This window comes from Dryas octopetala, chromosome 2, assembly GCF_963921425.1.
Source record: "Dryas octopetala chromosome 2, drDryOcto1.1, whole genome shotgun sequence".
In the NCBI taxonomy this organism is placed as follows: domain Eukaryota; kingdom Viridiplantae; phylum Streptophyta; class Magnoliopsida; order Rosales; family Rosaceae; genus Dryas; species Dryas octopetala.
This window is the reverse complement of record NC_141367.1, coordinates 23,162,855-23,190,568: the sequence shown is the minus strand read 5'-3', so window position 1 is coordinate 23,190,568 and position 27,714 is coordinate 23,162,855. Positions and strand designations below refer to the sequence as shown.

Below are 27,714 nucleotides of genomic sequence, written 5' to 3'. Positions count from 1 at the left end.
TCAGTAATTTTTAGTGTCTGCAACTACAACATACCATGACTGAAAGTCAGGAACTCATTTCACCAAAAATCAAGAATCGGCTGCTTAATATCTTAAAAAGTAGGACACTAAAATATGTACAACTCATCTCAGCTCCATTCCCATTGTCTATTAGTATGAATACATGAATCCTAAGTTTGAAATATTTACTGTTGAATCATTTATAAGAAGAGAAAGAGGAACACAAAGATGAACAGTTTGAATACATCTACAAACAAAACTGCACCCTTCGGAACAACTGGGTCATTCATTCATGATTTCTTTGCATATTCCACAACCACAAGCAGGGAATGCATTCATGGTTTACCCTGACCAACTTTCAGTTGAGATTAGGAGACGAAAGCCATCTTAACATCAGGAATGATAGAACTAAAAAGCCAAAGGCCACCCTGACTGCAGGAAGAACTTGAAACAGGAAAAGAACAATTTTCAAGAGCTTCAATCTTGTTCAACCAAAGAGCGCAAAGCCATCTCAACTTCAGCAAAAGGTTGCCCGGCATACAGCTTAAGCTGCCCCTTCTTCACAAAAATTACCTTCATGTTATCTGATTTGACTGCTTCACGAAGTTCCTGCAAAAGTTGAGTCCCTTTCTCATTTTAAAACTGATTATTCAAATGAAGGAAAAGGCATGTCTAATGGGAAGTTATGTTTGGGACACTTTTAAATGGTTTCACAGTATGTTGGACAGAGTGACCCTAACATAAAAATTTGAGATGGGTGGAACCCTTGAACACTAACTTTCTTGTCCAAATACAATGTTCAGCCGTATAAATATTGAGCAATTATGGGTTTAGAATTCTTACTTTATTTGGTAAAGGAGCAATATCAGCCCTGAAATCACCCAGACCTTCAAAAACAGATTCCAATAAGAAACAGAAGTTATTGGCATCAGCACGGTCCTCAAAAGCAACAGTATAGGAAGAATCACTCTGGTTTTGGGACCGAGAATTGAGCTTCACGGTATAAAGTCCTCCTCGCCCTTCACTATCAGAACCTCTGCGAATCAGGATAACCTGACATGGGATAAATAATATTTTGATGGTTAGTTGGAGACAAAAATGCTTACCCCAAACACAAGACACAGAAAAGAAGAGTTTACTGTTATAATGAGTTAAACCTGTAAATGAAATGCATGATGAAGCATGGAAGAAAAAATGTACATCTAAAATGGCAGGTATAGAATGAGTGACAAAATTAAAAAGGATAAACTAAAAATTGCATGAATTCATGAAGATTTTATGGTAGCACTGTAGCACCAATGAGTAAGTGAAGTTAAATGGTTGGCCAACATGGCTGTGTCAAATGCAACAAAGTCCAATTGCTAAACAGGTAGCACAACGTTAAAGATAGAAAAGTTTCACTACATACTAGAACATAAGGAAGATCCAACCACCATGGTACTGTCCCATTGTTTGATCGATTGCCACTGACTTTGTTAGCCACTGGTTCTTCTTCAGCATCTTTGTGTCTTGCACTGCCATTTACACTTAACAGAGCATGATCACCGGGTTTTATGGTAGTTTCGTGGATCTCTTTCTTCAAGCTTTGAGAGTTTTTCTTCCCCAGCTCTTTTGATTTTCTTGACCTTACTCCTTCAGATGATGACCTCCCTCCTCTAGTCCTCTGGACAGTACCTAAAATTTAACAAATTAATAGAAGAGCCAAACTAACAACAATTCATGCAGTCTCTATGCAATTTAACAACTTTACCATTTTGTGGTTCAACACTTCCAGCTCCTATGTCCTTTTCTCTATCCATTTCCCCCATTCCATTCTCCAAATCGTTCTCATCATTTTGCAATAAGTTTGGCTCTGCAGTCATCTCAGAAACACTTTGTCCCAACTCCCTCTCTTGCCAGTTTTCCTTATCAACACCATCCACCAATTCCAAACCATCATTGCCAACACCAGCACTGTCCACCATCGTATCAACACTCCCCGAACCTCTCTTATTCCTCCTAGACCCACCAGACTCCTCCACACCCCCAAATCCCTTGGGACTCCTTTTGGCCTCAGCCTTAAATTTAAGCTTTTTCTTATACATCAGTGTTCCATTCCCCTCTTTCCCATTCTCATTAGAATTCAACCTATTCACATATGAACCCCGTAACTTTTCTCTACTAGAACTCAACCTCTTCTGCAACTCAACCAACCGCTCTCCCACCTCTTTTTCAATGCCAATTTTATTTCTAGCAATCGAGCTTTCATCGAAAACATCGTCTTCGTCGTCAACACTTCCCTTCCCCTCCTTTTTCTCCGCCTTTCGCGCTTTCCTTGCCATTGCTCTAATTTCTTCTACTTTCTCCTCCAACTGGGTCTCATCCAAATAAACCACATTGCCCAATTTAGAATCAAAATTTGCATTCAAAACTTTTCCTTTGGATTTTCCCGAACTCTTCGAGTTCCTATTTTCCTCATCAGGATTGTCATCTCCCAGTATCCAAACAGTAACAATTGCCTGAAACAAATAAATCCCAACCAAACACACCCCAAATTTTAGGACAGACCTAGCATTAAATTTACCAACAATGCCATTATACTCTGCGGTCGTCTCAGCTACCCTGACTTCCTCGACTTCATTGCCTTCTCCGGAAACGACGTCGCCTTGATTGGAGCTAAGCTCGAGATCACGGTCGTTCTGGGATGGGGTTACAGGGGATTCAATGGCAATTACGGGGTTTGTTAGGGGCTGTTCGGGAACGAAATGGGTTTTGGGTGGCGGGTCGGGTTCGGTTAGGGTTTTCAGGATTTTTGGGCGCAAATAGTTTTTTCGTCGTGTGAGTTTTGATGGTACAGAAATGGAGGCTGATAGCAGCGGTCGGGTCCGTGTGGTGGTGGGGTAGATTGGATGCACGACGAGGGAGAAGGTGGCGCGATGCGCACCCGCCATTGGTGATTCAGCGAGGAAGCAATTTTGGTTTGAATTTCAGCTCGAGATTGTGTCATGAATGGCGGCTTGTCCGAGCTAATGCGCGCCATGGGTGAATGTTGGCCACCAGGTGAGGGTTAAGCCCACTGGGATTTGGTGCTGGACTGATGGCAGATGATGGCCCAATATGGCCCAATGATATAGTAGTTTTTTAATTAATTTAAATTTGGACTCACTCTAATCTCATTTATGTTTAACAAGTAACATATATACATATGCAGGGCCCTTCCAATAAGGGATCTCTCATTTAGTGTTAAATGAGGGATCACCCTGTGTGGCCCAACCGAGTCGTTTTGTGTTAATCCAAACCGTCTATTTTTTACATCTTCATTGATAGATCATCTCTGCAAAAAATCAGCTAAATCGGAAATCGTTTAGCCGTTTGTTTAAGTGGTCAAAGTTTAAAACAAATGGACGAACAACAAATTCCTCTATAAACACCTAAACTTTGACCGCTTAATCGAACGAATAAACGATTTCCGATTTGGTTGATTTTTTGCAGGGATGATCTATCAATGGAGATGCAAAAAATGAACGGTTTGGATTAACACAAAACGACTCGTGTGGGCCCCACAAGGTGATCCCTCATTTAACACTAAATGAGGGATCCCTTATTGGAATGACCCTCTATACATATGAATAAATTTTTTAAATCTAGTATTATTCCTTAAGATATTTGAAAGAGTTAATTACACTTACACCCTCTGAACTTTATCGTCTTTTCACATATACCCCTTGAGGTTTCAAAAATTACACATACACCCCCTGAGGTTTCAAAACTATTACATATAACTCCTTACAAGAGAAAAAAATAAATAAACAAAAAAGAAAATATTTTTATTGAAGTTGGACCTTACACCTTGAGTAATCTTATTAGGTCATTTCACCACTTAACATGTTTTTTTGCATAATTTTTCATCTCATATAGGGGGTTATATGCAACAGTTTTGAATCCTCAGGGAGTGTATGTGTAATTATTGAAACCTCAGGGGTGTATGTGAAAAAACGATAAACCTCAGGAGATGTAAGTGTAATTAACTCATATTTGAAACCACAAATATTGATTGCACCCGCCGCAATATCTCTCGATAGTTGAACCGATTCCACCATTCACCCACACCTACACATGTCATGATTTTGGAACCACCGACTTCAAAAAAACCTTTGTAACTCCTATTCAGGGGTTTAAATTTCAGAAATTTCGGCGAAATTTTCGATTTGAGGAGGGGTCGAAATCGAAACGTATAATTTTCGATTTTTCGTGATAATTTCGCCGAAATTATCGAAATTTCGCCGAAATTTTCGGCAGGTGAGATCGAGAGGGCGGCGGCAGGGGGGTCGGCATGGGGGAGATGAGGGAGAAAGAGATAGAGGGAGGAAGAGATGGTTCAAACTTTTTGTGCATCATTCGGTGGGTTTCGGCGGCAGGGAGCGGCGGTTGGGGGGGAGACGAGGGAGAAAGAGAGGAGAGAGAAAGAGATGAGGGTGAAGGTGAGGGTGGTGATGGAGATGCAGAGAGAGAAATAAAAGAGTGTGTGACTGTGTGAGAGAGAAAAAAAAAAAAAGTCACAGAGACTCACAGGCGCACTGCAGCAGCGAAGAAGAAGGAGAAGAAGAAAGCAAATGAAAGAACAAGGGGGTCAGCCCACGGGGAAAGATAAGGAAGGAAAGAGAAAAAAAAAAAAAAGAAGAAAAAGAAAAGAAAAAAAAAGAGAAAAACAATAAAAGATTTTTTTATTGGAGTTTGGGACTTTTGGGCAATTTGAACAAAAAAATGATTTGGGGTTTCGTTTGGCCATTTTGGGGTTTCGTTTAGTTGTTTTTAAACTCTAAACTAATAAACTCTAATACATTTTTATATAAAAAATAATTAAAAATATCCTAATGGGCCTAAACCCTAATATCCTATATTATATCTTAAACAATATAGAGTATAGATTATAAAGTATATAGGGTTTAGTGTATAGATTATAAAATATAAAGAATATATTAATTTCATTTAATCATTATACTAATTTTATTTAATAGTATTTGCTTTCAGCGCACATTATATTTATCTTATATCACATGAACTATATAATTTGATTTCTTCAATATTTTTTATCAATGTAGTAGATAATATGTTAAATAAACATATGGTAAAGTTTTATTCAAAATTTCCGTCGTTTCCGTCTAATATCTGTCGAAATTTAAAAATCTTCGAAATTTTCGTCGAAATTTCCTCGAAACCCGAATTTTTATTTCTTGCTCCTATTTATAATATGCAATTGTTGGGGTAACTTAATTTTTATTTTTTTATTTTAAGCCAATGGTTGAAATTTTATTAAGACAGATCATGCAATACAGCATCCAAAAGTCAAATAGGCAAACTATCCTAAAAAAACTCACTCTCATGTGAGAGTTAGCATACTGAGCCAAAGAATGTGCTACACCATTGCAGCTCCGCCCACGGAACTGACATGAAGCAATGGGGAAACCCGCCAGAAGCTCCTTTACATCCTCCACCAAATTACCGTGCCATACACAAGGATGAATCAAGAACATTGTTCACTACCTCTGCAGCATCAAGCTCCAAAATCACCTGATTATAACGAAGGTTGGCTGCGAGTTGAAGGCTTAATTGAAATGATCGTAGAATTTGTCCCCTTGTACCCAAGTTCAATTTCCCCTACCCCAAATAAAAAATATATTTATTTATTTATTTATTTATAATACAATGGCATGTACCATTTAGTGGTGTAACTTAGATCGGTCCAATTTAAACTCAACCCATCTTTTGATCCCCAATTGGTGGGTTAAAAAAACCATCAACCCAACCCGAATTTGAACTTGAACGATTTCATGTTGAACTAGATTGAGGCTTTGCCCGCCTGAATCCATATTGTAACCTAATTTGAAAACAATTTTCATATACATTATATATTATTAATTATTATTGTTGATGCAAATTTCCGTAAGACAGATGCAGCAACTTAGAAATGGTGACCTGGCTGATCCGAAGTCTTGCTGGATAATGACGTGAGATCTTCCTGTAAGATAAACAAGATCAAGGAGATGGACCGGTGTGGTACCAGCCAAACACGCTCCGATGATGAAGTCAGTGATATGTGTTTGATAGTGTTTGAAAATAGGTGAGGAAGAACAAAAGATGAACTTGGGAGAATATGAAGAACAAGGTAAATGTCCTGGGTTTATTCTCAGCAAGTTGGATATGTTCTTAGGTAAGTGAAAGTTTTGTGTGAGTGTTTGTCTGGAGAGAGATTGATAGCTAGATCCCTGATTTTGTGCATATAAGTTGGTATATATAGGCAAAGGAGATTGTGATGAGCAAGTTACCTGCATGTGATTGGCTGGTTGAGAAAGATCCACGCGTTCGGTCGTGAATAGTGGCATGCACAGCTACCCACCTCCCTTGCATTCAATGCTGCATTGAATGCAAGTATGGAAGATTCAGATGAACTGCCTCAGTAGTCATGAATGTGAGCTGGGAAGTCCCATTTGTCAGAAGATCTTGTCAGATGCATTTAAGTGTGGCGGTTCGTCCCAATGTGATCTTCCTTGGAATGACGGCGGGAAGCCGAGTCGACCCGAACGCAGGTCCTCATGTGTATACATGAAGTTCATGTGTGATCGGATCGGACATGGAGTTCCCAACTGAGCCGATCCAGTAGGTAGTGCCCCTTTTCGAGTCGTAACTGGTCGTCGCTAAAACTCGAAATGATGCTCTTTCGGCGCCGAGCCGGGATAACCATGGAAAGATGAACACTCAATCCTTTGGAAGATCATCGGTTCGGGTCGGACTGGGCATGATGGACTCGGCGTGGTGATCCGATCTGGGCTGACAGAGGAAGTGCCGAGCCGTGTGATGATGTGGAGGTCAAAGTTTGACCACTGAGAAGTCAAACACTGAAGCTGGGTCTGACCGGCCACGTGTCCAGCCACGGTTGGCTGTTGGATCGGTGTGGGTTTATCCACAAACAATTATATATCTTATTTAAGATATTACATATTTGATATCTCTCACTCATGCAGTTAAAATCTAGACTAAGACATTTCAAAACTCTAGTGACACTCTCATTTCTCATGCCATCTTCACTTCTCATCTCTTTGTTATATCATTGTTGAGTTGAATTGTGTAAATTTATTAGTAAAACTAAAAATTGATTAAAATATTTTGTTAAATTGATTGGATTTACGGGTTTGGAGTTAGGACCGAATTGACCTATAATAAGTTGAGCATATTATAGTCAATTTGGACAACTAGAACCCAACCCTTAAGCTTGTAAAATGTATGGTAGATTAGAGTTGGATTCAATACTTCTCAACCTTGACACAAACTCAAACCCAAACCCAAACCGAAATCCAAATAGTGAAGTGCGAGCTGAGCGTTGTTTGACCTTGCAATCCACCAATCCGCGGAGTTGCACCCCTAATACCATTTACCACTTACCACTCCTTATCTTCTTCTTTTTTCTTCTTATTTTTTGTTTCCCCCGATCTGGTTTTACCACCATTTGTTCTTTACCGATCTGGTTTGATCACCACTTGCTTAAGATTGTGAAAACCACAGCACTAGTACTCAATAAAATAAGGCTCTAGGCAGCAAAGACCAAAAGTTGATCAGCAGCAACTCAGCAAGATAACGATGTTAGCTAGCAATAACGTTCACCTTAATGTTGAATTAAACATTGTTGCTCTTCAATGAATTTGCAGACCATTCAACAACCATGATGGCAATATTGCTACTGTTCTGGAAACATGGTATGTTAAATACGTGTCTGCCTATCGCAATTCATACCTAACTCCATGTCTTTCCTTCATGCCCTCACAGTTGGGCAAAGCAGTGCACTCAGTTCATGTAAGGTGCTTAACGTAGCTGCCAACAATTTGTGTCACTGTGCTTCTCAGTATTGCAATCCTCCTTCCTTCAGTTTGTTCTTGCAGGTGAGATAGATGGTTAAAGGCCTGGGATTTCATATATAAAAAGTATGTCCTTTTCTAGAACATGTTTGTAATTCAATATAAATCTTGGTTTCATCTCTAACATTTGACCTTTGCCAACAGATGTGTGTGTACTGTATAGCCCAAATTCTGCTCTCAGAGTCTCAGTTGTGTACCCTTTGCTGTTGTAAGCGTTCAGAATCCCACATCGCTTGCGTGTACGAAGTGCGGAAGCAAATAGCTGTATAAAGAAGGAAACGAAGCACTGATTCAAGCATACCTTTCTCGGCCTTTTGGCTAAGATCAAGTGTAGTATCTGTTCTTATCAGTTTAATATCTGATATGTGGACCAAGGTCCACACGATATTAAATTAATTTCTTTAGGGGGAGGGCCCACCACAGTAGCTTGCTACTGGGTCCCTCGAGCGTCGCCTAAGCGTTGCACTATTGCATGGGCTTGGCGCAACCCACCAAATCTTAGTTCAAATATTAACCCTTTCTCCGGGTAAAAAGGCCCATGGGCTTGGTCTTAGCTTGTAGAGTTTCTATTATTGTAGCTCTCATGAGGTAAATTGAACACTTTTCTAGGATATTTGGTGAATAAACAATGATTGAATTTTAAATGTTACCTCTAATTTTGGATAGCAGAATATTAGAACTCACATGCCTGCCATACGATGTGGTATGTGTGTATGTTGGTTAAAATTTGTGAATTTCAAATGTTGAAGGGCTAGACTGATGGAAGATTTTGAAAACTAATTCAATCTTAAGACTTTCAACTGATTTCAACTCATTTTTAAGCCTTTAAAAAGTATGACTAAATGAGCGATTTGAACACTACACCTAAGTGTCCAAACATTACATGACATTACATGAAAGGAGTTTGTCCAAACAATAATATGATTGTTATTATATTAAGGAATGTTAAGAAAGCACATGAAGCAATCCATCCATCAACCAAAATTTCGTCATATGAGAAGAGTTCGACCACTACATCATGGTTGTAATATTAAGAACATTAAGAAAACACCTAAAATAATCCATCCATGGAGTGATAGGTATCAACTTTTTCATAGTACCACTTTGAGGAAATGAGGGAATTAGAAAACTTAACAAGCATAAACAATAGTATTTTGATGCAAGTACCATTTGCCTCACTTCAAGGCAAAAACTTCATATTTATACATGAGAAGAGAAATCTACCGTACAAATAAAATAAGTAGAATTCTTATATTCAAACACGTAAACACATTTAGTAAATAAACTTAAAAATTCTTTAAAGATAAGATTCCTAACACACATGTTTATGAGAAATTTTATACTCTCCTCTATTGTTTGTCTTTTGGACTTAAGAGTGTGAACTTCAAGACTAACACAAAATTGTTATGTGAAATTTGGTCATGCTCAGGATGGTGATGATCTGCCATAGCTATCATGGTCAAGCTTTTTCTAAAAAAATTTCTTTTAGTTTGAACTAGGTGGATGCAGAAAATATTTTGTGTTCAAATAAAATGACACTTTGTACACTAACAAATTCTTGCCGAATTCATGTACCTTGAAGTAGTAGACAAAGCTTTGATTGAAAAGTTGAGGTGGCATCAAAAGGTTTAAAGAATAAACTGACAGGTAAAGCTCTGCACTCACCCCTCGTAGCACTTTTTTGCTATCTGTAAGCGTTTCAGATCCCACATCGGCTGTATGCGTGTGAGAAGTGCGGAAGCAAATAGCTGTATAAAAATGACATCTGAGCTCTGAATCAAGCATACCTTTCTCGGCCTTTTGGCTAAGATCAAGTGTAGTATCTGTTCTTATCAGTTTAATATCTGATACGTGGCCTAAATGGTCACACGATATTAAATTAATTTCTTTAGGGGGAGAGCCCACTACAGTAGCTTGCTACTGGGGTTCTTGAGCGTCGCCCAAGTGTCGCACTACAGTTTGGGCTTGGCCCACCCCACCAAATCTAGTCCTAATGTTGACTTCATGCCTAATGTGGGCCCAGTAATTTTTTTGGAGCCAAATAACAATGTGCGTAATTTAGCACATTGTTTTTGTCAAACGCTATTAAAAACACTTTTGGACACTAATCACTTTAATATGCAGTTGTCCTTTCCCATTTTAGCAACAAATATGCTATTTAGTTAGTTTCCTAATATATATGTAAAAAAGACTTCTTCAAAAGAGTTTATAGTTATAAAATATGTCACCAAAAGAGTGAAATCACCATAATATAAGGCTCTTGTTGAGATACAAGATTAATAACACGTTTAGAATCTCCATTACTTCAATCTGAGTGAAGTTCGGATGTAAAGCATTTGTTTAGATACAAAATTAATAACAAGTTTAGAATTTCTATTATTTCAATAAGTTCGGATTATGAATCTATTTTAGTCCCTTATATAGCGTAAAATATTTGTAGTTAATACTGATGTAATCCCAATATTTTGAGTGCTAACTCTCAAATGTTTCCCCCTCCCCCTGTCATCTGTGATGGGGCGCGTTCTAGAATAATTGATCCATCAAAATTAAGTTTAACAAAGTCAGCCGAAGGTAGATTCCAATAAATGTGTATTATTATTCATTGAAAAAATCAATGTATTAGCTTGGCCAAAAAAAGAAAAAATCAATGTATTAGGATTTTAAGTTAGCCGCCGCCAACCCACACTCAGTAATAACGTAGAAATCGTCGAGAAAAACATAGAAGTCGCCGAGAAGAGAACCAAAAAAAAAGACCTAATCATTCAGAACTGGAACCCAACAAACAAACCTTTTGAGTTTTGGCTTTGGCAACACTCTGCTGTGTCTTTCTTTGCTTTTTGGAAACAGACGAAAGCTCGAATCTATGGACTCAAAGCCTTATGTCCGTCTTTCTGCAACACAAGGGACCACCGGACCTGCCCAAGCGTGCAATCCACCTGAGCGTGCTCTTTCGAGCTCATCTTCATTCTCAGGTTCTCTTCCTATCCGAGCTCCTCCTACTCCTGATGATGATGATTCTGATTCTGATTTTGACTCCAACGGTCATAATTTGAGTGGTACCAGTAGTAATAGTTGTGATATTAGTGTTGGTTGTGAGAGTGGGTCTGAGTCTGAGGCCTTTGTGAGTGGGGATGAGTTTGAAACGGCATCGGAGAGGCCATTGGTGGCAGACCCAGATGGGGATGCTTTTCAAGAGAGTGGTTTTGTTGAAAGATACGAGCTTTCTTGGCCTTTCGTGGCTAACCCGGATGAATATGAACCTGTTGTTGAAAATGTTTTGGTGGGTGATCCGATCACCGACCGGGTTATGCCCATTGCACAGTTGTCATGGGAGAGTGATGATAATGATGTGGTGGGGGATGATGAGGTTGTGAGTGAAGTGGAAGATGGTGAGTTTTTGGGTCCCATTAAGGTTCCTGGTAATGGGTTTGTGGAGAAGCATAGTAATGCACCTAGAGTTAAGGTTTTTGAGGATGAAGAAGGAGAAGAAGAAGAAGAAGAAGAAGAAGAGTCAGTGAAGTGGAAGGAGTCCTTGGTTGTTAAACAGTATGAACCTGCCATTGGGGTAAAGGGTGTTGAGGGTTCAGATTTGGATAACTTTGTTGAAGGTCAAAATGGGGATTCTGTTGAAGCTGAATGGATTGAAGGTAATGGTCTTGCTACTGCAGAGACCAATGAACCAAATTCTGTGGAGTTGGTCAGTAATGTATTGGAAGGAGGGGAGAAAGCCAAGTATGTGGCAGAAGAATCCTTTGTGCATTGCTCAAATAGCAAAAGGAATGGTGGCGATATCAGTGGAAGTTTCGAGAAATTGGAAAGAGGAATCCATTCGGGAATTCAATTGCGTGTTGAGGGGAACGAAAACCAGATGATGGACTTCACAGTATATGCACAGCGAAACCCAAATCAGGAGACTGTGTATTTGGAAAGTTGTGATTTATCTGAAGTTACTAAGGGTAATAAATCCGAAAGTGCACTGTGTAGTGATTTTCTTAAATCAATCACACTAAGTTCGGTATCTGTAACTCTCTTAGGTGAGAATGTGGCCACCGGACTCAAGATTGATGATCAAATAGCTATTGGGAAGCACTTGGTTTCGGCAGGAAATGCGGGTATTACTGCTGTGCAATTTCAAGGTGATACTGCATATGGAGCCAATGTGGAAGCACCTTTCAAGGAGGATTTTCCTATAGAGCAAGAACAAGAACAAACCTACTTGGGTCTGCACCTGGAGAAGATTAGTGCCGCACCTAAAGTTATGATTTTTGAGGTTGAAGAAGGAGAAGAATGCAAGCCAGCCACAGGGAAAGAGTCCTTGGTCATTAAACAGTCTGAACCTGCTCTAGAGGTAAAGGATGTTGATGGTTCAGAGTTGAATAGCTTTGTTAAAGGTCAAAATGGGGATTCTATTCAAGCTGAAAGGATTGAAGATGATGGTCTTGGTGCTGCAGAGTTCAATGAAGAGATCAATGAACCAAATTCTGTGGAATTGAACATTAATGAATGGGGAGGAGGGGAGAAAACCCAGTATATGGCAGAAGAATCCATTATGCATTGCCTAAATAGCAAAAGGAATGGTGTTGATATTAGTGGAAGTTTCGGGACACATGAAAAAGGAATCCATTCGGGAATTGATTTTGGTGTTGAGGGAAATGGAAATCAGATGATGGACTCTACAACATATTCACAGCCAGATCCAATTCAGGAGACTCTATATTTGGGTAATGGTGATTTATCTGAAGCTGCCGAGGGTGATAAATATGAATACGCACTGTATACTGATTTCCTTGAATTGATCACACCAAGTTCTGACGTGGCCCATGAACACATTTTTAGGGATGATACCAAAGTGAAAAATTTCAAAATAAACAGAACAACAACCGGAGTAACTGTAACAATCTTAGGTGACAATGTGGCCACTGGACTCAAGATTGAGGTTCAGATTGCTATTAGAAAGCACTTGGTTCTGGCTGGAAGTGCCAGAGCTGTGCAATTTGAAGGTGATACAGCATATGGAGCCAAAATGGAAGTCCGTCTCAAGGAGAATTTCACTACCGGGCAGAACCGAACCAGCTTGGGTCTGTCGCTGATGAAGTTGAGTTGTGGTCTTGTTCTAACAACTGACATACTTTCTTTGTTCTCTGTTGGAAGTTCTAAAATGGCTGTTCATGTTGTATTGAACGACAAGCAAAGGGGGCATATTGCTATAAGGACAAGCAGCTCAGACAAACTCCAAAGCGCACTTGTTGGCATTCTTTCAATTGCAGTTTCAATCTTTGGGATTTTCTGTCCAAAATTTGGTGTTCCAAAGTGAACATACTAGGTCTACTTTTTCCGTTTGCTGTTGGTTGTTAGTCCAGTTTTGATGGTGTAGAGATTCAGTATGGGCCTATCACTGGTGGTTGTTAAATTGCAGTACTTCTCATTTATTTTAGTAGGTATCTGCGCTGTAATATTTATGAAATGTAACTTACATATTGAAGCTTCTCCATGAGTTTTAATTCAGTCGTCTCCAACACTTATATACTCTGTTACAGAATTCTTATCTAGCCTACAGTTTCAAAGTTAAAAAAAATATTTCCTTTGACTCATTTGAATAAGGTGTAAATGGGCAAGCTAGTCTCAGTCCATCTCAACTGGCTTTACCGCTTTACACATTGTCTATAATGTTCTTAAATTTTCAGACCCTACACAAGAAAATTGTGCATAAAATTTGTTGACTAATTATCCTACATTGTCTTAGTTGGTTTGATTTGTTTGAAGTAATAATTAAACTCTTTTTAGTCCCGATCAAGTCATTGCTGACCAAATAAAAATAGATCAATTACAAACAAATATATTTGGGAGCTTTGCACCCCAAGTACATGGCATGCTTAGAAAGAGCCTTGCACTCCAAGTTTCAATATATGTTTTCTCTTGTTTTAGTTTTCAGTCGCAGTTGACAAAAGGTTACATCTAGTTCCTAATCGGCTAAACAAATAAGGAATCTCTCTCTCTATATATAATATACCACCATTTGCTCATTCACATATTGAAACACTGTACGTGAATGTATTGATCAAAACCCAACCCATCACAGCGTGTATGAATTCTTAAAGTTCTCACTCTTTACTGGTTAATCATTTTTCCTTTTTGTTTTCTCTACTAGTACTGGTTAAGACTTATACTTTGCTTTTGTAACACGAGTTTTTTTTTTTTTTTTTTCTTGCATTTGAGCCACAATGACTCGAATCTCATGCTTATGTATGCTTATCTTTCTCATTTATAAGAGGGTTTGAATGTAAACATCTTACCCACATCTCACTCATCCCATGCCACTTGAACTAAGGCTCATGAACACTAATAGGTATATTCGATTAGGTTATTATTGGGCTTGTATGATAAGATGAGTAAATGAAAATGTTGAGCATGAAGGCGTGGTGGATTGTCATGTATTAAATGTCCTTCATTAAAAATAGACTATTTTAAGAACAAGTTATACTTATATTTTTATTATATCTCCTCACATGCTAGTTATGTGATTATTTATTCTGACAAATATACATCTGTTATATGTAAGTTTTTCTTTTATCTTGAGTCATCACTAAATTTTAATCTTTAAAAAATAAAAGTAGAAATAATACCCTTTTTTTTTTTGCCAGGGGAAATAATACCCCCTTAATAAAGCAAAATTTAAAACGGGTTAGACATCGACCCGTTTTTACGGGTCGGATCAAATAAACAAAAGGCTGTGAGGTTTCGGACCATTTGGTTCAATTTTATCCGCATGGTATTTTCCCTCTTTTTGCCAACAGTCCCCAAATGAAGATTATGGAGGAGCTTTTCCAATGAACTTCAAATCCTTCGCCACAAACTCCTCCTTCACGTTCCAACCCAGACAAGCCACAATGGCTGTGATTCAAACTACTCCGTACAGGGTATATATATGAGACCATATATATATATATGTATGTATATATGCACGCGCACGCACACACACACACTAAGTCTTAGCTCACAGTTGAGTGTTCACATTCTGTTTGGTTCCTGAGAAAGTATCAGGGAAGAGTAGAAAGACTTAGCTGTTTCGAGAGCGTTTCAGCTGTTTTAGTTGCTTTTGGAGATTTTAAGCTTTGTCTTCCCACATTTTGCTGCGGTTTCTGGGAAAAAGAAAGTACTTATAAATTACTTGTGGAGCGTTTTGTGATGCGTTTTATAGTTTTACTTGTTGCTCTATGTGAAGTTTTTGCATAGTTATGGCGATGAAGTGATCATGTGCTCGAAGTGAGGTTTTTAGTTAAGAGTGTGCTCGAATTTGTGAGGGCGTTGGTAGGCTTTTGGTTGTGGTGCACAAGTTGCTTGATAAAATGTCACAGAGGGACTTCAATTACGTTTCTACGGCTACAGTTTTAACGTTTTCTTTTAAAAAAATTTGTGGAACTGTTAGAATCTAGCCAAGTTGCATAGTCAGGAGACTCAGGACTCAGAAAGCTTCCAAATTGGTTGAATATGCAAATAGAAAATGTGTTTTGAATTTTCCATACTCTTTTGTTTACTGTAACTGAAATTCAAAAAGTGAGTGCAGACAGAACTGATTTTTCAAGTCCTGGAAATTTTTGTATTTTTTTTTTCTGCTTCAAATAATGCAAAGACATCTTTGGAATGTAGTTTTTAATGTCATTGTCAATTTTTTCCCTGTTCTGAAAAATGCAAAGACAACTCTATAAAATGACTCTGCCTTATCTTCTAACAGTGGAATCCAACAACAAAAGTGAAATCATAATGGTGGTAATCACAAACTGCGAACTAAATTTACTCATTCTTGTAACTCACTATAATAAATAACCTTTATATTTCTTTGCACAAGTCTTACATGACCTTAAAAGTTTTTAAAATTTTCATTTTCCTCTTCCCAACTTCTTTTTCTACATTAATTTACTCGAAATAAATGGTTTGATTCATGATTGAGTTCAATTTGAACATTGGATTTGCATCTCATTTAACTCCCATCTTAAGTCTAATAGTATTTTGATAAGCACAACTGATAAATTGTGCTGTACATGATCAGGTTCTGTCACAAAGAACTTGCTCATCTTTTAGGAACACAACTCCTATTGGCTTATTTTATTTCAGAGGAAGGTCTTCAGCTAAAGTATTCTCCCTCTTTAATATGGCACACAACTCTACCTTTTCCAATGATGAGTTTGGTTCTTCTTCCAAGAGAAGATCTCGAGGACCTGTTATGGCTGCAAAGAAAGCAGCTGAAGGTGTTTTTCTGTGTTACCATTCTTTCTTGAAAGAAAGAAAAAAACTGTTTTACTCCTTTCATTGATTGTTTGGGTTGCTTGTTGTTGTTTAGGGAAAAAGCAAGAAGATGGAAAATACAAGCACACAGTTGATCTGCCAAAGACATCGTTTGGCATGAGAGCAAACTCTTTAACACGAGAGCCTGAAATTCAAAAAATATGGGATGACAATCAAGTGTTCAAGAGAGTTGTTGGTAAAAATACAGGGGTGAGTTTCATACCGCGCCTTGGAATCTGTTACATGGCATGACTTATTGGCTAACTTTTGCTTACTTTGTCAGGAAAACTTCATTCTTCATGATGGTCCTCCATATGCCAATGGTGATCTTCACATTGGCCATGCTCTAAATAAGATTTTAAAGGATATGATTAATCGTTATAAGGTATATATCCTATTTTTGGGTACATTTAATTAGCCACTCATTATATCCTTTTTTCAGTATATATCCTTTACTTGGCCATTCACTATGATACCCTTACATTTAATTGATATTAATTTCTCAGCAACCAGCAAGGTAATTTGTGTATAAATTACTAAGCATTGACCAGTTTTGCTTGGTTTGGCTTTCATGAGATTTGACCAATCAATCAAAGCAGTTGGACCACTCACAAACAAAGAGTTCAATTGGTCCTTCCTCCCTTGTTAACAACTTTGAATCTTTATCTAAATTCTATTCATCTGTTAAGGATGGTTGCAGTTCACCAGTCGCCTAGCCTTTTGTTTTATACTATAATAATGTTAATCTTCCAGCGCATCTCTTATGTTTTCCAAAATGACTTGAATGTTCACACATGATTTTACATTTAATTTCATACCATGGTTATATCTAGATTTCATTTATTTCTACAGTTCCTTAAAATATCAGTATAGGCCTATACATTCCAAGATAGATTAGAAACCACAACTTTAGGTGTTAGTTTATAAAATCGGAAAGCATAAGAATTTCATGTTCTTTTGAAATTGTTTATTCAACTGATATTTTGACAAACCATGTACATAATTTACTAAAAGAAATAGAACAAAACAGCTTTAGTTTCACAAATCTAGCTCATATCCTCTTCATACATGCAAACTAAGTTATATTTGATTGATTTTCAAAACTTTATGCTCTTCATGAAAAGCAAATAAAGTTCATTCCTTCATTTTTCTTTGGGCAGCTTCTTCAAAATTATAAAGTACATTATGTGCCTGGTTGGGATTGTCATGGCTTACCAATTGAATTGAAAGGCAAGTATTGTTCCGATCTTATTCATTGTGTCTATCATGAAATAATTTTCAGATAGAAAATAAGTTGAAGAGTCATTGCATATCATATGCAACCTAATGATTTTTGAACAATTCATATGTCCAAATTTTGACTTTACAGAATATGAAATTCATGTAACTCCCAGTATTCTATACAATCTCATCTTATATCTAAAGTGGCCTTAGTTTATAGAGATCAAATTTAGGACGAGTAGGTTTAATTTCTATTTTGGGTGAATGTGGAGATTAACTGCGGCATCATTTGAATTATTTCAGTTCTGCAATCACTTGATCAAGCTGCTCGAAAGGATCTTACACCAATCAAGTTGAGAGCAAAGGCAGCTAAATTTGCCAAGCAAACAGTTAAAACTCAGATGGAATCCTTTAAGGTAAATTCCCTTTATTGTCTCTCACGTTAATTGTTTGTTTCTTGCTTCCATACTATTATGTCATCATGATCTTTACCAGATGAATTTTTGACCTTTTAGGTACAATTTGTAATTTATTTATATTGTCAGGATGTTGATTTTTCTTCATTATGAAAAAAAGAAAAGAAAAGAAGAATAATTAAGTTTTAAACAGATTGGAATCCTCTGTTTGGGATATTCTTGAACATTAATATGACATCTGTTTGCAGCGTTATGGAGTGTGGGCAGACTGGAGTAATCCCTACCTAACTCTTGATCCAGACTATGAAGCTGCTCAGGTAGTTACAATTTTTCTCATGCTACTTTGTAGATGACTTTTAAATTGAATGTTACTTCTATCAGATGGTCGACAATTCTATACTGTACCATACATTGAGAAGATGTCTAATTGTCTATTAATGGTTTGCCGATAGGATTCATTTTTGCTAAGCAAACACTAAAAAGAGAAATTAAATAAATGAAAAGAGTCATATACCTGCTCATGTTTATGGTTAAGGATGTTGATCATGTATGTGGTTGAGTCAGTATGTAATTGTCTCATTTGGTGTTGTATCATCTTCTAGATAGAAGTTTTTGGCCAGATGGTCATTCAAGGTTTTATCTACAGAGGCAGGAAACCAGTTCACTGGAGTCCCTCATCACGAACTGCTCTGGCAGAGGCTGAGTTGGAGGTAAATCTACTTTTCAAGATGTGCATTGTCTTCTACTTAACCTAATTTAGAAAATGTTATAGCTATAACATGTGTAAAGTATGGGACTAGTTTGTGACATTGAGGAGCTTCTGAATAGTTCTGAATTCTGGTCAAGCTTGGATTATGCTCTAGCATGCTCATCTATTTGCAACTTTGTTGTCCTCGAGAAAGCACTTTCTCCAAGTATTTAGTAGTCATTTGAATGTGTTTTATTTATCCAAAGGAAAAGTTCAAATGTGTTTCAATATTTTTCAGTAAATTAATATTATAGATCTGTAAATAGAAGCATACGTCCTTCATTTTTTACTTCCATAATTTTATTTCCACCCTATGTAAAAATGTCACTTTATAACTAAAATCTTGTAATAGTAAGCTCAAACCTATATCTCATTTTTCTTTCTTGCCTTCTATTAGCATGGTTCTTATTTACTTTACTGAAAATTATACATGCAGTATCCGGAGGGTCATGTTTCAAGAAGCATATATGCCGTTTTCAAATTAGTTAGTGCATCTCCGACTTCAGGTGGCTTATTAAATGACTTTTTCCCAGATTTGTGCTTGGCCATTTGGACAACTACTCCCTGGACTGTTCCAGCCAATGCTGGTGAGATTTTCTTTGTTGCTTTTGCCAAATTGCTAAAAGATTGATAGCAGGGTGTACTTTAGTGCTTTTGTACTATTTTTACTCAGTACAGTGGTTCCTTTTTCATATACATGAATATCATGGTGATAATTAAAAGCATACTAAAACACAGTTCTATGACTGGTTAAAAGTTAAAACTCATCAGCAAAGTACCACAACTGTGGTATAACATTGTGTGTGAATGAGGCAGTTAGCTAAGTAAAAAGTTCTTCCTGATGTGTTTATATCCATCTCTACAAATAAGCTGTTTTATGAAGCTTCCTTTAGTTATGCTCGTTGTTAAAATTTGCTTTGGCCTAGACATTTGCTATGGTAACTTCTTGATTTGGAGTCATTGCTTTTTTTTGGAAGATTGATATGAGCAGTGACTTACCCACAGAGTGGGAACTGAGAAGCTCAGTAGCTCATCATTTTGAGTCATTGTTAATCAGTCATCTTTGTTCTTAATGTATTCTCTTTATGCTGTTGTGGATAGGAACAGAGTTAACTGTTTGTAGTTGAGAATTAGTTGATGACTCTGAGAAAGCTCTCTATCAGATCTATGAGCATAGTGCTCTTTAGCTTGATTTGGAAGATTGGATGATCTTACTAAAAATAACCTAATGATGAAGAAAACATTTAATATCTTCTCATATATAAATTTTACCTGCTACATAATTAACTCAAACCTTGTTCTTTTATTTGATTTAAGCATGTTCATCGTACTGAAAATATATCTATCCTTCTAATTTTCCTTATTCTTTGAGGCCACTGCTTTACCATAGCTTAAAATGTTCACATTTGATGATACAAACAGCTTCCTTGATGATTTAAGTAATAATTCTTTCTGTATCATATTCACAGCGGTTGCAGTGAATTCCAAGCTTATATATGCCATTGTTGAAGTACAGTCACTCTCAGAAGATGTTTCTTTATCTGCTGGAAATAAAAAACAGAGGCCTGGAAATTTTCTTAAGGAAGAAAAAAAGCCTTTCCTTATTGTAGCTTCAGATCTTGTGCCAACTTTAGAAGCAAAGTGGGGCATGAAGCTTGTTGTTAGGCAAAGGGTGTCAGGTTCAGATCTTGAAAACTGCAGGTTACATATTTAAAAGGAAACCTATGAGCAAGGAATGCTTGTATTTATTCAACATATAATTTCTCCTTTTTATTTCACAAAAGATTAAAATGAAAACTATCCACTAAGGTACAGTTTCCAATTTTGATTTCAGGTATATCCATCCGATATTTAATAGGGAATGTCCAGTTGTCATTGGAGGAGATTATATTACAACGGAGTCAGGAACAGGACTGGTGCATACAGCTCCTGGACATGGTCAGGAGGATTATGTCACTGGCCTGAAGTATGGACTGCCTCTTATTTCACCTGTAGATGATGATGGAAAGTTCACTGAAGAGGCTGGAAAGTTTTGTGGGCTTGATGTACTTGCTGATGGTAATATTGCTGTTGTGAAATACTTGGATGAACATTTGTCAATTATCATGGAAGAATCCTACCGTAAGTTTTTTTCCCTCCCCTTGAACGGACAATCAGGGAACATTCTTCTTCGTTTTTTCTTTGGTTTATAGTAAGCTGTCTCAGTGAAAAAACTCTTCCTTCTCTTGCGCAGAGCATAAGTATCCATATGATTGGAGAACAAAAAAGCCTACTATATTTAGGGCAACTGAGCAATGGTTTGCATCAGTCGAAGGGTTTCGCGATATTGTTATGGATGCAATCGGTCGTGTAACATGGATTCCACCTAAGGTATTGGTTCTGGACTACATTATGGACTATTGTTGTATGACTTTTTTATTCTATGATTTATAAGGGTCATATTAGTTATCTCTTACAATAATAAAATATGCCATGTGCTAATTGTAATTCATGTTTTCTCACTCATTCCCTAATTTCAGACAATTTATGTGATTTTTGCTGAATCCTTTGCAAGTTTTTTTTTTTTGGTATCTAATAATGCTTCATCATATAGCAGAATTTGAATCCTAGTTTTTGCAGTGTTTCTTAGTACTGATTCTAAGGACTTCAACTGCCATTATGATAATGTCTTCAACTGCCATTTCCTTGACTTCTACTAAAAACAATAAATATTTTCCTTAGTTTTGGGACAAGTAACCCAATTTGTCCCCATTAAACTTACTATGCTGTCCAGTTCTACCTGCCATGATGGACAATGTGCTTGGGATTGTGAAGCACATAGATTATGTCTTCCTAGTAGTTTTAAATATTCGTATTTTGCACTCTTAGAATTAATTATCAGTTATATGCTTGGATTTACAGTAGTCTTTATGACCATTGTTTGTTCAGGGACAAAACAGAATTTCTGCAATGACTTCTAGTCGCTCTGATTGGTGTATATCGCGGCAGAGGACATGGGGTGTTCCAATTCCGGTCTTTTATCATGTGCAATCAAAGGAACCTCTAATGAATGAAGAGACTATTGATCATATCAAGTGTAAGAGCCATTTAGATATACACTTCATCCTTTTCCTATGTAATTGTTTCCTAGGGCACTATAGTCTAAATAAGATCTTGAATAAGTTAAAATTTGCTTTAAGTTCGAGCATCAGTTGATGATTTATCTGCCTGCATATGAGGATTTACTTTTTCTTCCCCACTTCTGCTAGCATGTATATAATATACACATGCATGTCTGTCTGTGTGTGCACACACTGGTGTGTATTTGTGTGCGTTTGGTACTTATAAGTAGATAGATCCATTGAGCAATATCTATATATTCAAAGACCACATAATCGATTATCCTACTCTTAAAATGTTGGACAGATGAATGGTTTATTTGATATATTAAAATTTATTCTTCCAATGATATATTTTGGCAGCAATAATTTCCGAAAAGGGTAGTGATGCATGGTGGTACATGAAGGTAGAGGATCTTCTCCCTGATAAATATCGTGATAAAGCATCTGAATATGAAAAGGGGACTGACACAATGGATGTGTGGTTTGATTCAGGTATTAATATTATAGTATCAAAGTTGTTTAAACTTTGTCAGCTATAGCTTGCACTGCTATATAAGAAGTCTTTTCATATCCTTTGTTGCTTGATAATAATATGAATATTTTAGATAATTCCATTATTGACGATTATATAATCCTCACAAAAGGGCAGTCTTGAAATGTCTTATTTTGCATCACTTAATGTGTATATTGTCAACTCTGTTGTATAATTGCCTTGCTATGGCAAAACATAATTGACTTTTGTCTTTTCACTTGCCATATTTTTTGTTGAATCCTAAAATATTATTCTACTTTTGTGCGTGTTCATAACTGCATCTGGCTTTTCGATTCTGTAACTGCAATTTGATTCCATGATTTAATCTCATATGTTGCCTTACATGGATTTAAGTGGTTACATTCTATTTCAGGCTCTTCTTGGGCTGGAGTGTTGGAAAAAAGAAGTAGCCTTAGTCTTCCTGCAGACTTATACCTTGAAGGCATGGATCAGCATCGTGGTTGGTTCCAAAGTTCTTTGTTAACAAGTGTTGCTACAAAAGGTAATGAGCATCTGGACACATTCATATATAATGTTATGCGGAAAGACTACATTGTTTGGATCAGTGAAACACTACATGGATTTGTCACTTTTCTTTGATACAGGAAAGGCTCCATATTCCAGTGTTATAACACATGGATTTGTATTGGATGAGAAAGGTTTAAAAATGAGCAAATCTTTGGGTAACGTTGTAGACCCAAAAACTGTGATTGAAGGAGGGAAGAACCAAAGGGTCAGTCATTGGTGTAAAGTGAATTCAAATTTACCCATTTACTACCTGAACCAAGCTTCAATAGCATCTGGATTCTTAAGTCTTGTTTCTCTGTTGGCAGGATGGATATGGAGCTGATGTTCTGCGTCTCTGGGTTTCTAGCGTAGATTATACAGGTGATGTAACCATCGGCCCTCAAGTTATCCGTCAGATGTCAGATATATATAGGAAGCTGCGAGGAACATTGAGATACCTTTTGGGAAATCTGCATGATTGGCATGTATGTTTAACATTCACTGCCTCTTTCTGTATAAATATATTTCATGCAAATATTATGATTGTTCCTTCCCCTTCCCCCCCTCTCTCTCCTTTCTTGCATATATATCTCTATATATATATATATATATATATATATAACTGATCTGTTTAATTTTCCTATTTTGCATTATTTGTTGCTGTATATACAATTTTGTGCAGGCACAAAATATATTGCACACTATATTTAGGTTATTTTGTCTAGTTTGGTCTCTCAGTTTTTTGTTTTACTTATATAACTGCATCCTGTTGGCAGGCTGATAACTCCATTTCATACCACGATCTTCCCATGATTGATCAGCATGCACTCTTTCAGCTTGAAAATTTTGTAATGAACAGTACAGAGTGCTATGAAAACTACCAGTTCTTTAAGATATTTCAGGTAAACTTTTTCTTAGTCTTGCTGATTTTATTTAGTTAAGTTTCTGTCTTAATCTTTTTAAAGTTTATGCTCAATTGATAGCAATCATAGCACAATAAAAGCTTTGTTTACTGATGGCTCCTATAGATGTATGGTTACAGACCAATCAGCTTTAGATGCTTTTCTTTCTCTGGAAATTGGGAGTTGAAAGAGAGGATAACTCTCAATTTTTGTTGAGTTTATTTGTACATATAGTTTTCCAAGAACTGAGAATTTAATGCCATAAATGGAGGGAGCATAAACATGCACTTCAATTTATATTTGTGGTTTAATTATGCTACAGGAATTATTTTTTTAAGTTTACAATAGAATTTATTGTGCCAATTTATAGGACATACAAATGCCATCACATCAAATAACAGACCAGAAGCCTGTTCATTTGATCTGTAAACCAAATATGTTGAAGAAAAGAGCATAAATGTATGGCGGGGTTCATCACCTTTAAAAGAAATAAAAACAGAAAAGAAAGCAGAAAATAATTGTCATTCTTGATTTCATACTGAGTTGACAATCTGAGACATTGGAAACCCCCTTAGTAAAGCATGGCAGTTGTTAATTTCTCAAAGTTTGTTGCTACTAAAGCCTGATCCTGTTTTCACTTAGCCCTTAATTTAGCTGGAAAACTTTTCCATGCAACTATTTAACTACTTTTCTTCTCATTTTTTTCAGATCATACAACGTTTTGTCATTGTTGACCTATCAAATTTCTATTTTGATGTTGCCAAAGATCGCCTTTACGTTGGGTAATTCTTCCTCTGCTCTATCTACAAGTTTCTAAGCAAGTGCATAATTCTTGTGACCTCATTCTATCACCTTCGACATATGTTTTTCATTGCAAGTTTTCATTTCTGCACACTTGCTCATGTCATGCGATTCTCGCTTACTTGCCTGATTAGGCATCACAGTTTTGACTGGTTCTCAGCTATTTGTCAATAGTATCCATTGCTCTTTAGTTAGACATAGCTCAGTTATCTCTTGAAATTTTATGTAAATATGCTGTTTTACAAGAATGATAAAGTCTTCTGGATGTATAGATTTTACAGAATTAATGAACTTTTCAAGTCAGAAATTTTCATTTTTCTTGTTTGAATTCCATGTGGCTTATTCATTGCACAAATTTGCTTTCAACAACTGCCATTGAAATTAGAGCCTCAAAATCATAATTTTATATAGTAGAAACTGGAGGGGTGGTGAGTTAAATTTTTCGTATTTGCATTGTGTGAATATATTTGGCCAACATGGTGGAGTATATAAATTGAATGGATTTAATTTGAAAAAATAGATCTTTGAAGGTTCCATGAGAACATATCATTCTTACTCTCTGGTGGGACTGTGATGCACAATGCACATGATTTGACAAGTTATATTGTAAAGGTCAGGTTCATCCCCCCTTTTGAGGTTGAAGTGTTCATATTGAACTTCTTGGATTTATCATTGCTCATCAGGCTTCATCTCTAAACTTCAAATCTTGGCATCTATTTTGTATTTGAGTCCCACAGGTAGTGATAAAGCTTAGTTTATCTTTTTCAGGGGCACAACAAGTTTTACTAGGAGAAGTTGTCAAACAGTTCTTGCAGCACTTCTCCTTTCTATTGTTAGAGTGATTGCTCCAATATTGCCCCATTTGGCTGAGGATGTATGGCAAAACCTTCCATTCAAGTACACTGACGAAGATGGCGCTGCTACTGAATTTGTTTTTGAATCAAGATGGCCAGCTTTGAACAATACATGGCTCTCTCTTCCTAAAGAGGAAACTGATTTCTGGGCAAAGATTCTTGAGGTAATCACTATTCCATTTAATGGTTACATACTAGCCTGATGGAATGTTTTTGTAGTAAAATGCATGTCCTTGTTTTATTACAACTCAGTTGTTTGGGTGGAAATTTCAAACTATTATTCTTATTGGTTTGTTCCCAAAATGTAATTGATATCATAAACTTGATGCTCTTGAATCTCACTATCTATTTTTTCTCCTCTAGTCAAAAAATATTTTGTGAACATTCAGATAAATAGTGAGACAGCTAGTTTCAATATATTTATCTTCTTGCAAATTTTTGGAGGATAACTTTAGATGTTTTGTAGCTGGGAAAAGACAATTGAAGGTGTTTGGCATTTCCATGTGCCAGAGATTGTGTAGCCTGAAAATAACTGTAATTTTGGTATCTAATTTCAAAATTGATTTGATGATTTGTTTTTGTTTTTATCTTTGTTTATTTCCTTTCTTGGCAATATTTTATTGATCAGCATGGGTTTACCTGTGAAATAATGCAGATAAATCTAAGTTACTTATGTTAGAAGTCGTGTATAATAGTAGTCTTGCAAGAAGGCTCTTAGAACATTGGAAAATATGTAAGATTGATATCCGTCTCAATATATTTTATTTGTTTCCAATGTTTACCCACTTTTGACCACAGCTGAGAACTGAGGTGAATAGAGTCCTGGAGGCTGCTCGTACGGAAAAGTTAATTGGCTCTAGCTTAGATGCCAAGGTCTACCTCTATACAGAAGATTCCAGTCTGGCCTCTCGATTAGTTGAAATGTCTGCAGCCAACAATGATGCAGACACATTGCATCGCATATTCATAACATCTCAGGTAAGCTCAAATTCCTAATCACTTGATACTGACTTTTATTCAAGTCGACCATGTCAATATATATGTTCAATGCTTACAATGGATTGTTTTATCTACTGATGATCCAGAACACAATCACGTGTTTTGCTGAGCAACTGTTCTATAACTTCTGTCTCATGATTTTATTTATTTCAACTTATCATTATTAGAACTTTGATTTTTATTTTTTTTATCAGTTATGTAATTTAATAGGGAGATTTGAACTTGAAACCTTCTCTTAGTGAAGAGGTATGGCTACCAAATAGGCTAGTATAGCGACCACTTATCATACTTGGATTTCAATTGACTGGGATCAAAGAAATTTCTTTCTCTGGTGAACAAAAACAAAAAGTGAACAATGACAACTTTGACACCAGAAAGAAGCTATGTAACTGCAATTAGTTTCTCCAACTTGGGAAAAACAAAAATAAATTGGTGCTATTTTCATTTGTTTACTTGCAGGCAGAGGTTCTTCCATCCCAGGAGGATATGGAGAATGCAGGTTTACGACATAAAGGAGAGTGTCTCATCGACGAAAGTTGTAGAGTCTGGATTGGTGTGTCTAGCGCCGAGGGCTCAAAGTGTGAAAGATGCTGGAATTATTCGCCTAAAGTTGGTTCCTTTCCAGAGCACCCCACACTTTGCAGCCGCTGTTATAATGTGGTTGATATTCAACAATCTCCAGCGGTAGCTGAAAAAGTTGAGATTCAAGTAAGGATAACTTGAAAAACAATTGTTCACATCGAGTTGATTTGTTCTCGGTATAGGATTCCAGTACCATATTACTCCAATCCATTTCTGTCACAACTGAGTTTAGAAGATGGACCTGAACTTTAATTTTTGGGTTGAGCAGCACAAGTGGCTTTGTACAGTATATGCATAGCGCATCATTTGTACTTGTACAGCATCAGTTGGAGATTTTGACGAAAATTACAACCAATAATCTACGTTATTGTTTATATTGAATGTAGTATCTTTGGTCCGCCAAACTGTTTGGAAAGGAGAACGCAAATTCACAGAGTGAATCTCCCAATTGGAGAATTACTTTCTTTTTTTCTTTGTGCACATGATGTGGAAGAGGGTCATTCAATGTCCTTTGCAGTGATTTGTTTTACGTAACCGTAGCTTAATTTTGGGCTGCTTGAATTTAGGGTGGACTCCATGCGAGCTGTCATATCTTAATTTTTAGAGTAAATTACGCCCTGAGATTTGGGGTTATTCCAACTTGCAACATTTAATTTCTAATCCGACAGTTCGACAAATGGCAGTGCTAAATTATATTAAAATTAAGACCTTGAGTACTGGTGCAAGTTGTAAATCACCACAAACTTCAACGGTGTTGTAATTAACCCTAATTTTTAAGCCGTAACTTACACAAAACCATCATCCACATAGCATGTTGATGAGGTGTTGCAAATCTATACGAATTCACCTGTTATAATTTCACCTGATGTTACCGTCGCA

General features: G+C 36.8%; 3 protein-coding genes and 2 non-coding genes across 6 annotated transcripts; 4 read left to right on the top strand and 1 right to left on the bottom strand.

The window, feature by feature from the left end:
• Nucleotides 1-36: 36 nt before the first annotated feature.
• LOC147294307 (ABC subfamily C protein) lies at nucleotides 37-2,989 on the bottom strand. The gene is made up of 4 exons (XM_086232849.1): nucleotides 1,751-2,989; nucleotides 1,409-1,674; nucleotides 844-1,053; nucleotides 37-609 (listed from the first exon to the last, which is right to left on the bottom strand). The coding sequence occupies exons 1-4, from the start codon at nucleotides 2,928-2,930 to the stop codon at nucleotides 478-480; spliced, it is 1,788 nt and encodes a 595-aa protein (XP_086088975.1). The 5' UTR covers nucleotides 2,931-2,989; the 3' UTR covers nucleotides 37-477.
• A 5,197-nt stretch (nucleotides 2,990-8,186) lies between these two features.
• LOC147294306 (U2 spliceosomal RNA) lies at nucleotides 8,187-8,381 on the top strand. The gene has a single exon (XR_015120982.1). It is a non-coding gene; the product is annotated as a U2 spliceosomal RNA (small nuclear RNA).
• Nucleotides 8,382-9,672: 1,291 nt separating this feature from the next.
• Nucleotides 9,673-9,868, top strand: LOC147294305 (U2 spliceosomal RNA). The gene has a single exon (XR_015120989.1). It is a non-coding gene; the product is annotated as a U2 spliceosomal RNA (small nuclear RNA).
• Nucleotides 9,869-10,698: 830 nt separating this feature from the next.
• On the top strand, nucleotides 10,699-13,329 carry LOC147294304 (uncharacterized). The gene has a single exon (XM_086233996.1). It carries the CDS (start codon nucleotides 10,753-10,755, stop codon nucleotides 13,201-13,203), a length of 2,451 nt encoding a protein of 816 aa, XP_086090122.1. The 5' UTR covers nucleotides 10,699-10,752; the 3' UTR covers nucleotides 13,204-13,329.
• A 1,334-nt stretch (nucleotides 13,330-14,663) lies between these two features.
• Nucleotides 14,664-27,315, top strand: OVA2 (tRNA synthetase class I (I, L, M and V) family protein). Of its 2 annotated transcripts, XM_086232646.1 has the most exons (22): nucleotides 14,664-14,806; nucleotides 15,937-16,135; nucleotides 16,228-16,382; nucleotides 16,456-16,557; nucleotides 17,333-17,402; nucleotides 17,697-17,809; nucleotides 18,058-18,126; nucleotides 18,412-18,519; nucleotides 18,994-19,144; nucleotides 20,027-20,258; nucleotides 20,392-20,678; nucleotides 20,791-20,927; nucleotides 21,486-21,633; nucleotides 22,019-22,150; nucleotides 22,564-22,692; nucleotides 22,796-22,923; nucleotides 23,024-23,182; nucleotides 23,474-23,599; nucleotides 24,308-24,381; nucleotides 25,169-25,418; nucleotides 26,053-26,232; nucleotides 26,713-27,315. In XM_086232646.1, the coding sequence occupies exons 1-22, from the start codon at nucleotides 14,717-14,719 to the stop codon at nucleotides 26,974-26,976; spliced, it is 3,303 nt and encodes a 1,100-aa protein (XP_086088772.1). In that variant the 5' UTR covers nucleotides 14,664-14,716; the 3' UTR covers nucleotides 26,977-27,315. The 2 variants fall into 2 exon arrangements, with proteins under 2 accessions (XP_086088772.1, XP_086088774.1); XM_086232648.1 differs by lacking the exons at nucleotides 14,664-14,806; nucleotides 15,937-16,135; nucleotides 16,228-16,382; nucleotides 17,333-17,402.
• Nucleotides 27,316-27,714: the final 399 nt, after the last annotated feature.